Consider the following 12,664-nt stretch of genomic DNA (forward strand, 5'->3'; position numbering starts at 1 on the left):
GTGTGACATTTGATTTAACGCCAAAAAGTGTAAGAAAATATTACAAAAGATATAAACTTTCCAGATTCCCAGAAGTCAAAGCAGCTGTTCCTATTGAGTACTATTTATGAATTTACTTAAGGGTGTTTTACTAGCACGTTTGATGTGAAGAATAAGTCTTAAAAAAGCATTTTGTTAAAAAGGAAACATTTTTAAACAATTGAACAGCTTTTATAACTCCACATCTTACTATCTGAGCTTCATGTCCACAAGAAAATCAGTGCTGTTATACTAGCCTTGGATTACTTGGTATCAGAACAAAGAAAACCTGTCTCTGCTGTCCAGCCGGGGCTATCTCCTTCCTCCTTGTTCAAGTAATAACTAAAACTGCATGTGCAATAGCCTTAAGTAATGCTTTGAATAAAGAAAGCAAAATGTAATGTGTCTTTTTTTTTTAATCTTTTGTACTATTGCATAGAAACATTAAGTAATGTTGCTTTTGTGTGTTAACTCAGCTTTTCATTCACAAATTGATGTCCATTAAAAATGGCTTTAATATAACAATTTAGGAGTTGGACCTTTTAAAATGTACTGGAATGTCCACAACCGTTCTTTAACTGAGGCAGAATTTGCAATCTGTTCATTCTACAGTGAAGAATCCAAATCCAGAACAGCTCTACACATCTGTTTTGTGGGTATGTCTATATGTAGACATTCAGTTCATTGATTAGCCTATTAACAAATAGTGAGAAGTAACAAAATTAGTTTAAATTGTTAGGTGTGTAACAGTAATGAGAATACAGGCAGGAAGATGGCTGGCGATTCCTTACATTCACATAACTGTGATTTTCTCATCAGTTTTGTGAACGATCACGTTCTCATACGCTTCATAGTGCTCACTACTTCTGAAAGAGAGTGACATCACACGGGACACAGGAAATGGAGTATGTGCTTGTTTCAGAACTGATGCGCATCATTTAGCAGCTTTAATATGACCTAGAAACATTGTTATGGCATTTCAAAAATATATCGGCTGTTCTCTACGCAGGTAGTAATTCTTACCTGACCGAATCGAGATTTGTCTCGTAGTTCGCTCCATTGGTCATAGCATATTCGTTGCATGTCACTTCAACCTTTACCTCCTGGCTGTTATTAATAAACCAAAAGAAAATGTACTGATGTAGTTGTATTGATGTAAATTAGTAACAACTATTTTGGAGCGATGTTTCTCCTGAACAGACCACTGGTCAACAAGCCTACTTACTGATCTACTGATATAATCCAGTATCAATACTATTAGTCGAATTTGAAAATGACAGCATCCCAAGTTCAATTAATGGATTAACTGGGCTTAGAAGGCGGCACAGGTTTAATAAGATTAATAATAATAATAAGTAAAACAAGCAATTCACTGTTCAAATGAATACCTGGAGTCATCACACCAGGCTTTGTTGACGAGGAAGGCGATGAAGACCAGGAAGAGAAACACTGCAACAGCTATGATGCCTGTGAGCCAGTTTGGCAGTGCTTGCTTTGAGATCTCTGGCAGACAGATGGGACAGCATAGAAGTAAAAAGAGAAACAATATTTATATTGTGTATAAGCAATTTTTGTACACAAAGCAACATGTACATATGTTTTTACAACTGAATCCACAAGTGGAAAATGTAGCTAAATAACATTTACATTTTTATTGATTTATATATATAAAATGTAAAAATCCTTCTATCTGCAAAAGATTTAGTGTTTTTCATTTGTTTCAGGTGAGTCATTTTTCCAGCATAAAGAATAAAATTCAAACTCGTTCCTGGTGGAAAATGTTTGCTCACGCTGATCTGAGAGCAGTTCTAACTGTTTGTTTACAAAAAGCCCATCCCATGTCTGATTGTATGAAGACCTCTTACCTGCTTGCGCTGTGACTGCTCCCAGTGTCAACAGGAACCAGTGAAGAGCTGTAACTTCTTTTCCCATCTCAAATCTTCTACAAAAAAGAAAAATTAAAAGAATGGTCTCATAGAAAATTCTAATTGAAGTAGAACCATGTGCACCACTCGTGCGATGGCTTCACGAATCAGTGCCCTGGACTGACCAAGGTAGTCACATGAAGGTCCCTTCACAGTACTGCAACTGTGCAGCCTGCCTCAGCTTAGCCATGGTCAATCATTAACCCGCTAACATAAGACTCACCTAGGGATGTGTACAGAACCAAGCAGTAGAAAGTGATGCTATTTTTTTTTTTTGACACCCTGTTGAACTGCTTTTGTAATCTGACCTCGTCTTCCATCCTTAGTGTAGGAGCACAGTCGAAAAGTACCCCAGTTCATTTTAAATATCTTTAAATCTTCCAAACACCTTCACTGGAGCAGGAGGTTTGTGAATAAGTAAACACACTCCATTAGCAGTTCCACTGACATAGGCTTCAGTGACTCACTGAGGACTTTGCCTTGATAAGGGCACTCTGCCTCAGTTAGTAATGTGTCACCAAGCTTCAGGTGTAAACAGCCACCTTGCAAGTTTCTGTCCTTACAAATTAGTCAGTTATAGTAGAGAATGGCACCTGATGTTCTCCTTTCTAGAAACAACTAGTCTGAGCAGATGAAGACCTATTAGAAGACATATGTTAGTGGCTTGCTTCTTTTTGATTGTTTTGATTTTTGCTTTTGGTGACAGTTGCTTGACACCTGTATCACTTCCCACGCTTAAGCCACTTCCACGATCTGTAGCACATGATCTATAATTGTATTGCATTTGTATTTATTAAAGTATTAGAAATTGGTTCTTGCAGCACATGCACCAAACTCAGCTGTATGTTTGTAGTCTTAAGCCACCTTGGATATGAATACATTTACATATTAAAGAAATGTTTTGAGCTAAGAGTCTGAGCTGTGTGCAAAGTTACATAGTTGCTGTTGAACTGTTGTGTGTGTCTCACTTTCTGATTTCGTGATGAGGTTTGTTGGTCCGATTTGAGGGCTCTCGGTGTGAAAGGCTTCAAGCTTGATTAACGGGATGGTGAGCGGAGCTGAAGGACAGAAGGGTTCCGCCCCCTCGGCCCTCAGGGGACCCTTGAGTATCTCACAACCCAGAGAAAATGAAAACCCACGCAGTCTTAGCACAAGCCAAATTAGCAGCTCTTTACAACCAACAAAACTGTCCTGTTAACACCAAACACACACACCCACCCACACACACACTCAGACGCACACTGGGCCACTCCCCAGGGGAGCGTGCAGTGCTCGATGGCTGAGCTGATAGCCATGAGAGAGCTGCATGGTGAATCTTTCCAAAGCCTCTCTCTGAGAACCAGAGGCCTCCCACTTTCACTGGGATGCTCTCAGGCCCCAAACAAGATGTCCCAGCAGGACAGAGGGAGGGGCCAGCTAATTGAATCCTCCCCCTTCGCCTAGTTATCTCTGCTGGGTAATGATGTTTTTTTATCTGTCTGTGAACATGTCCTTTGTTCTGACTGGGCTCCTCTGAGATCCATCAGTGTTTGGGCTCTCTCTCCAGCGCTCTCTGCTTTATGCCTTGCGTTATGTTTCTGGTGGGAAACAGGGAGGGAGAGGCTGTACTGCACTTAATTAAAAAGGGAAACACTGCTGTCAAACTCCACTCAAAGAGAGCTCGGACTGAAGCCATCGCACTGGCCCCTGTTTCACGAGCCAAGCAGTGGCAGGCAAGATGAATGGAGGCTTTTAATAGAATTAGATCGTGCTGAAAGTGCTTGGTGATGAGTTTAATCTGTAGTGAAATATCATCCCGCCATGTTTCATGTCTGTTTTAATATTCATCACTGAGATGAGAAATGATTGTCACAGAAGATTAAAAGAAAGTGAGAGGTATCACAAAGTCCTAGATCATATATAGCAAGCTGGTAATGATTAGTTTATGATTTATTAGAATATCACTGCTTCACAACAGTGATGTTGAGGCAGACAGAATTTAAGTTTAAAAATTCAGTTAAGATTGTGTACTTTTGTGTCTAGTGCAGTAAATGCTAACTAATCAGAAACATTTGTTTCAGTTGAAAATGCCCAAGCAGGTGAAAATGATGTTTGTTCTCAACAACGACCTTTTGCATCTCTTTAGTGAGTGCTCTTCAGCTCATGCTAAGACAACAGAACCTCCCTGTTATTAAAACAATCTGATAGCAGCCCAGGACCAGCCCAGGACCAGCCCAGGACCAGCTCTGGAGCAGCTCTGGAGCAGCTCAGCCCCTTTCTGAGCACATGCCAGGTGCCAAAGTCCAGCTCTCTCAGTCTACTCTGGGGACATGGAGGGTAAATCACATCTGTCTGACTTGGCACTACCTCCTTTACTGTTAAAGTGGAATTATAATCTCCTTGTGTAATTTAGCGTTGTTGTTAACAATAATAATTGTGGTTTGATGATGATGATGATGAGGATGATGATGATGATGATTATTATTATTATTATGTCAATTTTATTATTAATGTTAAATTATTTGTGGGTTTTTTTTAATTTAATGTTTGTTTTCTCCAATTTTATGATCCTTTGTGTCTGGGCTAGAAGATGGAGGGCATGAACAAGGTCAAGTGTGTGCGTGTGTGCATGCTTGTGTGTGTGTGTGTGCGCGTGCGTGCGTGCGTGCGTGCATGCGTGCGTGTGTGTTCGTTCCCAGTGATGTGTCTGGGAACTGTCCTTGGATGGCTTTTTCACACTCTCTCTTCAGTCCCTTGGGACCAGTAGACCTGCCAATGACTTTTTTCTATTCGCTTTGATGCTTATCACAATTTCGAATCCATACTCCTGCCACATAGACTCAAATAGTAATGGCCTGTCCTGACCCACATTTCCTCACTCCAGCTTTCTGGGTAGTAACACACTGCTAAATTGTTATTGATGCCATACTTTCTTGTCTTTTGTTTTCCTTCTTTTTGTTAACATTTGTCTCATTGGTGAGACTACAATCAATTTGTCATGAAACCTGTTGTGTAAAATTGTGCTTTTAATTGTTTATAAAGTGCTAAATTACATCATAGAAGCTAGGAGCACAAACATGTCAGTCAGTTGAGCATAACCATCACATGTTCATATATAGGCATTCATGACTGTTGAATTTATTTTAATACAGTGGGTTTTTAAAAATATTTTTAGATTTCCACATGGTCAGTTCTGGTTATCCTGGTACCTGCTGCCTACAGATTTTGGAGAGCCGCACTACCAACATTATATGATCTATTTTGTCAAATATCAGATTAAACAATTATACTCCAAGTATTTGAACTATAAAACTCATTTTATTTCAATAATGCACTTCAATAGAAAACATGTAAATTAATCATTATAAAGGCATATAAAGATGATGTGGTATAAAGTAGTTGTGCAACTGAGAGTGTACTTCTCTGTGAGTGAGACTGTAGATCTTATGTTGAGGACAGTTCTAGGTCATTTGATCCCACTTGCTAAACATACACATTGCCGAGCACATGTACAGGCACACACACACATACACGCACAAGCTTCAGTATTCTGGATGGTTAGTTCATCTTAAGTGACATAATAGATAAATGTAATAAGTTGTAGCTCTTGTGAAAAGATTGATGGAAAAAGTGGCACTTTAGTGCATTTATCGTGCTAAATATCTTTTCTTTTATACTTCCAGCTGCTGAGTTCTGTGCCTGAAGGTAAGTGTGATGTAGAAATAAGTCTTATTTTTCAATCTACAGTCAAATACTGAGTCATAAGAAATATTTTCAAGTTTGTTCTTTTTTATTTCATTTTCTATAAAATTCTGTAAGATATAACATTGCATATATTTATAGATAGATTTTATTTTCACCTTTCTACTAAATATCACATTAAAATAACATTTGTTGTTGTCATTGTTTAATACACAAAAAAGAATGAAAGGTACCAAGACTGGTTACTCAATAGTCTGCTTAAAAAAGCAGATCAAATGGATCAAACACAGGTGGGACACTTACAGGGGAACTGAAGGAGGGAAGGACGGAAGGAAAGCGAGGAGATGATTACTGATTAACTCATTGTACCATAATCACAATGAACATGAACAGTACAAATTCATGGGGCTTTAGATACAGATGTACAGCATTATGTTATTCATTTATGTACACTTGGAGCGTCGCACCTGTACCTCTTACTGCTGCAACCCCCGTCCTTACAAGCTGTTAATGTGTGTAAGGGGGTGTGTGGGGGTGTGTGTAAGTGGGTGTGTGTGGGGGTGTGAGTTTTATCAAATAATGTAATAATCAAATGCCATTTACAAAATGGCAGATTTTTTTTTACAAATAGCATTCAGTTACTTGCTATTGTCAGTTCAGTCATTAACGTGGATAGGGCATAAACCTGTTATGTACAAAAAAGTGTCTTAACAGTCTCCAACTTCAATGAAACAACAATACCCTAGCTCATGTACTAGTCCACGTTCCCACTCTAATGTTTATACTCTTATGTTTGGCAGAGAAAGTAAGAATACTACTGTCCAAAATTCGACAGACCAATCTGCGATTGTTTAAATTCCTTACTGACCGAAGTTAGCAAAAGAGACTTCCACATCAGTTTGATTCAGCTGTCCAACAGCATGGTTTATTGGGTGTACCTGATGAAACGATGGGGATGAAAGGGTACCATTCTATAAATCTGGCCTCTCTGAACCTGCCTTCACTGTGTTAAGCCCTGCTGGCTTTGGATCCGTGTTCCCTTATCTGAATAACCGCAACAGCAAGGACCAAAATCTACCACAATGATTTCTCCTGTACCAGCTTTTACCCATAGGGGGCAGTGTCCAGAATTAGGAGTAACTCAACACACAAGGAAAGGGGGAAGAGAAAAAGTCATGTCTGCATATAGCATGAACATAAGCACAGGTCTATAGCCTCCCATGATGCACCGTGTCCGCCCAGGATCTGACGTTTGCCCCCGGCCCTGTTTGCTGAGTCTCCTTCTCCGTCTGCTCCCAGTCATCGCTGGTTACTTCCATCCAGAGGCACAGCGGAGTGGTGCAGCCCTCGGCCAGTGGGCCTGGACTCCACGGAGGAATCCTGCTCCTCGAGGAAGCTCTCCGGACTGCCTTCGCCATCCAGCAGGCTCCCGCAGCTCGAGTTGGGGCTCAGGACCTCCTGCAGCAGGTCGTCCCGCACCAGGCTGGCGTCCCTGCCCTCGCGGGCCCTGGACCCTGCCTCGCCACCCATCATGTCGTCCTGGTCGTTGAGCAGCTTGGCCAGGAAGTTGATGTACTTCATGGCCAGCCGGAGAATCTCATTCTTGCTCAGCTTCTTGTCGGGCGGGTGCGTGGGGATGAGTTTGCGTAGCTCGGCGAACGCGCCGTTCACGTTCTGCTGCCGCCAGCGCTCGCGGCTGTTCGTGAAGATCCGCCGCACAATCTTGGGCTGGGAGCCTAGAACCCAGAGAAGTGGAGTGAGTATGGGGCATGCGGACATGCCAGACACCGGCACAGAATCACTCACACACTTGACTTTTGCTCAGTTTGTGATAGCAAATTATTGGTTAGATTTACACAATTTCCTTTTAAAACTCCCTTCAAGTACACGACTTAAGGAATCCAGTACACTGGCTCAGCCATGCCCTTACCTCTCTTCTTTAGATTGTTCTTTTAAAGCATTAGTAACAAATCAGCATATTTACATGTCCTATCTGTGCATGGCTGACTGGCTTTACAGGACTTTGCTTGTGAATACACCTCTGGTAGCAACTCCCTTCCATCCTCGGTTCACTGATAGATAAGCCCTCTATCTCAACCTATTTAGCAAAGAATTAATTAACCTTTCTATTATCTGTGGCATTTTACATTCAATTATTCAAGCTCATTTCTCATTCTAGACAGCTCTTTTGGAACCGAACCGCTCTGTCTGGCATAACAGTTGCTTCTAATAACTTTGCGTGTAAGAGGCCCATCAGAATGAAGACGTATTGATCAGTTACAGAATAATGTTCCTTTCCATTAGAAAACTAAAACATAATGTCTAGTAAGACCGTACCCGTTGAGGTATCGTATTTGGCAGCATATTTTACACAAGTTGGATTTCCATACCGAAAACTTGACGGCTGTGTCTTCCCGTCATCCTCCTCTAGCACTTAGGCTGCTATTTGCATTTTTATGAGCGACTAGCAGCTATCTGCGCCGCTCACTCGCTACGCCTCTGGGTCTTGTCGCGCTAGCAGCGGCGCCTCCTCGTTCTCTTTTTTCAACTCCGTTCTGAATCTTTACTTCTCTTTGTCTCACACCAGCGTTTTGTGTTCAAGAAGACGTTATTTAACGTGGGTCTAAATTCTACATTTAAAGGGTGCATTTCACAGCTTTTTAAAAGAGATCAGAGTAACCTTTAATATAGCACTGTTTGAGATGCAAATTATTTTGTTTATTAGACTATATAACCCATTTTTAAACCAGCCTGTGATCAGATACCTTAAATGAAAAAATTCTACTGATTTTCGTTCGAAAAGTTGCCGAATTGGAAAAAAACGATTATGCTCAGAATGGTTGAGCCAGTACGTTAATGGTCATGATTAAAATTAATAATGACATATTTGTCACTGTTATTTATCAACGTTTGTATGATTTTATAGGCTGTTGCATAGGCTAATTATATTTTGCAAGTTTCATTTTGCCTTCTACTTAAAGCTGATGTCAAATAAAATACTCAAATAACAAATGGGACCTGTTCTACTTGCCGCTTGCGAGGGGATGTAAAAGACGGATGGAAATGAATTTGATGGAATTAAATGAAGAAGAGGCAAGAAGACATAGCCAAAGAGTGGCTTACCATACTTAGAAAGATCTAAAATAATCCTACCATCGCTGATTTCAAGTTCATATGGCGCAGGTCTGCGTTTCACCCGGTTGCTGGGGTACATTCCATACTGTTCGTGGTCTCCAGCAAAGCCACTGAAAGCGAGACGGGGGAAACGTTTCAAATAAATACCGCTATGATATCTCTGTAAAAACAAATATATCGGTTAATAACGCACATCTAAATAACGCATTAGCGAAAGAAGGAATATTATTTCTTGGATTGTTTTCAGCCACGCACGACGGTTATGCTATCACAGTGCTACTTAATTCAGTGTTGGGCAATAGGAAAAACATGTAGAAAATTGTTTTTCAAACATTATGTATCAAACAGGCTGTTCCGGTTCTTTTCAAAAATAAAAATACCCACCGGGTTAATATTAAGTATTACAACTTGTCACACAGTAGGCTAAGCTTGGATACAGTTGAAAGATAAATGTCTGTGGGAAAATAACGAAATTTGACTAATGTTCCTTGACTGAAATAAAATATTAAAAATAAATACTTGTACTACTTTGAGTAATAATGGCGTGGAAGCTCACGAATGCAAATATAAAAACAGAAATCTCCGCAAATCCAGTTCGGTCTCACCTGTTAATAGTGGCGAGCGGTTGCGCCATGTTGCTGTACAGCATCGCTCGAGCCGGCAGAGGCAAAGCGGGCGGACTCAACTGCACCATTCGAGTTTCGCTTAGCGGGTCCCTGGGAGGTAGCGGTAAAGGGATGGGTGGTCTGCACAGCTCGGTGGTCTGCACTTTGTGGCTGATGTCTGCCTTGAGCTCTCTGCCTTTTATATCTGCGCTCCCTCCTCTCCTGCCCAACTCGATTACTGGCACTTCCTTTTTTAGTTCGCTGGCGTGGTAAGCCGTTTCCTTGGTAACGCCATTAAGGATGATGGTCCCGTTGCAGTAGTCCTCGGGGAGATGCTCCCCTCTTCGCTTGCGCTCCATAGACTCCGACGTCGTCGTGCCTTCCTGTTTCCCGTGTGCCTCACCCTCCTCCACGGGGGTTAAAGTTGCGGAGGAAGCGGACGTCTTGTGTCCCGGCGACCCACACTCCTGCGTGCTCGGACTAACCTGAGGCTGCTCCGATTTCAGTTTTTCCATCATTCTTTACAGGTTAAGATTCAAGAGAAATTCAGCAGTGTTCAAAGTAAGGCAAGTGTAGTTAGATGCAATAATTCCAAGAGTCTCCCACGCCTCCGTCGATTTTCCTACTGTCACCTTAAAAAGAGAATGTTTTACGATCACTGCGAATGGCCAGTGTAAAAGAAACTGCAACAACAACAACATACCAGCCCCCCCGCCCCGAAAAAAACATCTTTCTCCTCAGGCTTAAAATACATATCAGCATTTGTACAGAATGCATCTCCTGTCCACTTTGCGCGCGTGACTGGAGCCCCCTATTTCACAGCATCGCACCAGTCACCAGACGAGCATGTGAGCTGCCACAAAGCCGTAGCAACTGTCGCCTACCTTGGCCTGTACGCTTATATTGTGTCCATGCCATTCGTTTGTCATCTATAAACGTTATAGCCTATATCAAGTAATATATTCATATTCTGGAGATTTACCTTATTTGAAACAGATATAGTTTTCAATAGTTTCTTTTTTACCAGAATTCTGCTACATATGTGCGCGAAACCAGCTGCATGAATAATTTTCTTGATACTTTTACTAACCAGCTAAGACCAATTCTCTCTCTTTTTTTCTTTGGTGTGACCTTGGCCTGCAATATCCATATTCTGGTCATAGCATCGGTGGACTTGATAAGCGTCACAAACCAGTGTCTCAGCTGGGAGCAAGCTTATCTTCTCCAAACATTGTTTCTTGGGTACAACAGAATATAATTTAAAACGCATAAGCATTTGCTTAGAGTGCACTTACAATAAAACTGTACTATAGACGGTTTGCACGCATATTAGCTTGTTATAATTGATATTGATACGTACAGTATCGTTTATAGATATATAACGTAGCCATTTAATAATTTGGGGTTTTTAAATGCACTATTCAATGGATTTGAAAAATTCCGTTGTAGGTGCTGTTGTTTTTCTTACAGCTATCTCGGTGAAAGGAAAGAGTACATATTCTCCCAACAGTTTCCAATTACACTTATTTATTTAAAATATAAGTATTACATTGGAAAAAAAAAATTAAGTAGTACTTTATTTAAAATATATACAATTAGGCAACTTGAGTATTACAGCTCTAATTTTCAGTAACACGCCATGGGTAAATAAATATTGCGTACATATATAATAACGGATTTATACTGAAAAGTTAATTGCTGTTCGATGTTCAAATTTGTTTTAAAAAATGCTTGATAATTTTAAAAATGCCAACACATGCTTGACAATTTAATAAAAATGTATCTATCTATATGCCTAATACACCTATTCGTCAGAAACATGTGTATCCACTTCTACAAACCGCATGTGTCCAATTTACATTTAAAAACTAATGAAGCGTGAAATTCTCACCATGGTTAGCCTGTTTGGGAAAGTATTTCGATCAGGTGGTCGCTTGTAGGCGGTTGTTTAACGGCCTTTCTTATATGCTGTCCCAAATATGGTTTAAAAAAAGAGTCACAAGCAGCACTCTGAATTTTAAACCCAATAATATGTTCCGCATTTCATATGATCAGGAGAAGGCATACCTTAATTTACGGGCTGCTCATTACAGAATGTATTTTCTAAGTTATTTTTAACCCAAATATGTATTTTACGTGACTGTTAGCTATAGCTCTGTTCTTTCGTAAAACGACCTAAATGAGCTTCAGCGGTGGGCCTTTGTTTTAAAAAAAATCACAGTGTTGTCGGTTGCATCGGATTTACTGCTTTTTTAAACTGAAAATGTATGTTTTGCAGCCTGAATAGTATTTGATGACGAAATTAAACGAATGACAAATCGATATCTGCTATTCCGAGGCAGAAGGGCCTAAGATTTTTCCAAAGCAATTTAAGAAAAATCAGAAACGAAAAGTCGAAAACAATAAAATAAAAACAAATGGACTGATCAAGGCCCCCAGAAAACGCCATAATATTATATCAGATCAAATTCAGCGCTGAAATAACTATGTTTTCTCTTACCGTCGTCGGGTTGTAGCCAATATTAGTATATATGTGGAGCCATTTTGTCGAGGGTCATCCATGTCTGAGGTTTTAGATGCACTGAAGTGCAGTGTGGAACTGGAAGTGAGGTCTATATAATTCCACATCACGTCCAGTACGCCGCTTAGTATGAGGAACGGAACACCAGAGCAATGTGGCCAGGCGAGATAAGAGCACAGTGGCGGGCACTTCGCAGTCGATAAGCCCCTAAACCCATTATTTATGAAATGATTCATTATTATTTTGCTTTTTTATCGAAGGCAAACGCGAAGAGAAAATATAGACTTATATTGTGAATGGATATGCATAGAAAATAACTCAGCGACGAATGAGGAGGAAAACCCGAATGTTTAAAATAGGTAGTCATGTAAAACTGCTTCAGGGCTCAATCAAAAATTAATTACGCGGCGCAAAGGAATAAATTTGAGTAGCCTAATGTCTGCTAGGATGTACGCTCGTACTATTAGCGTATGTTTGTTTTTTACACATTTCAATATTTTGGAATGGAACGATAAGCTTAAACTGAAATAAATTTAGCCCCTTCCCTCGCATGTAATACACTGTCATGTGCCTGCATGAAGGCATTTCCAAGACGAGAAATAGCCTCACATACGTCATACGTTATTAGTTCACTTTGACGATCCATTTGTGGTCCGTCTTACGCACAGACTAGTGTCCGTCTATGACTGTTTCACCAACCGCATTAATATTCCGCTGTTACACTTTAAGTGTGTCACTTTCTAAAATTTTCTTACGGAAAAATATCTTCCGTATTTACA

At 40.3% G+C, this 12,664-nt stretch overlaps 2 protein-coding genes across 3 annotated transcripts; both read right to left on the reverse strand.

Moving 5' to 3' along the window:
- Positions 1–515: 515 nt before the first annotated feature.
- Positions 516–2,097, reverse strand: pdzk1ip1 (PDZK1 interacting protein 1). 2 transcript variants are annotated; one of them, XM_027005520.3, is made up of 5 exons: positions 1,884–2,097; positions 1,407–1,521; positions 1,042–1,125; positions 810–881; positions 516–711 (listed from the first exon to the last, which is right to left on the reverse strand). In XM_027005520.3, exons 1-4 carry the CDS (start codon positions 1,948–1,950, stop codon positions 812–814), a joined length of 336 nt encoding a protein of 111 aa, XP_026861321.1. In that variant the 5' UTR covers positions 1,951–2,097; the 3' UTR covers positions 516–711; positions 810–811. The 2 variants fall into 2 exon arrangements, with proteins under 2 accessions (XP_026861321.1, XP_026861318.1); XM_027005517.3 differs by having other exon boundaries at positions 810–884.
- A 3,596-nt stretch (positions 2,098–5,693) lies between these two features.
- On the reverse strand, positions 5,694–11,990 carry tal1 (T-cell acute lymphocytic leukemia 1). Its single transcript, XM_027005421.3, has 4 exons — positions 11,865–11,990; positions 9,365–9,996; positions 8,778–8,869; positions 5,694–7,360 (listed from the first exon to the last, which is right to left on the reverse strand). The coding sequence occupies exons 2-4, from the start codon at positions 9,880–9,882 to the stop codon at positions 6,924–6,926; spliced, it is 1,047 nt and encodes a 348-aa protein (XP_026861222.2). The 5' UTR covers positions 9,883–9,996; positions 11,865–11,990; the 3' UTR covers positions 5,694–6,923.
- Positions 11,991–12,664: the final 674 nt, after the last annotated feature.

This window comes from Electrophorus electricus, chromosome 26 (assembly GCF_041902795.1).
Source record: "Electrophorus electricus isolate QZ-2024a chromosome 26, ASM4190279v1, whole genome shotgun sequence".
In the NCBI taxonomy this organism is placed as follows: Eukaryota; Metazoa; Chordata; class Actinopteri; order Gymnotiformes; family Gymnotidae; genus Electrophorus; species Electrophorus electricus.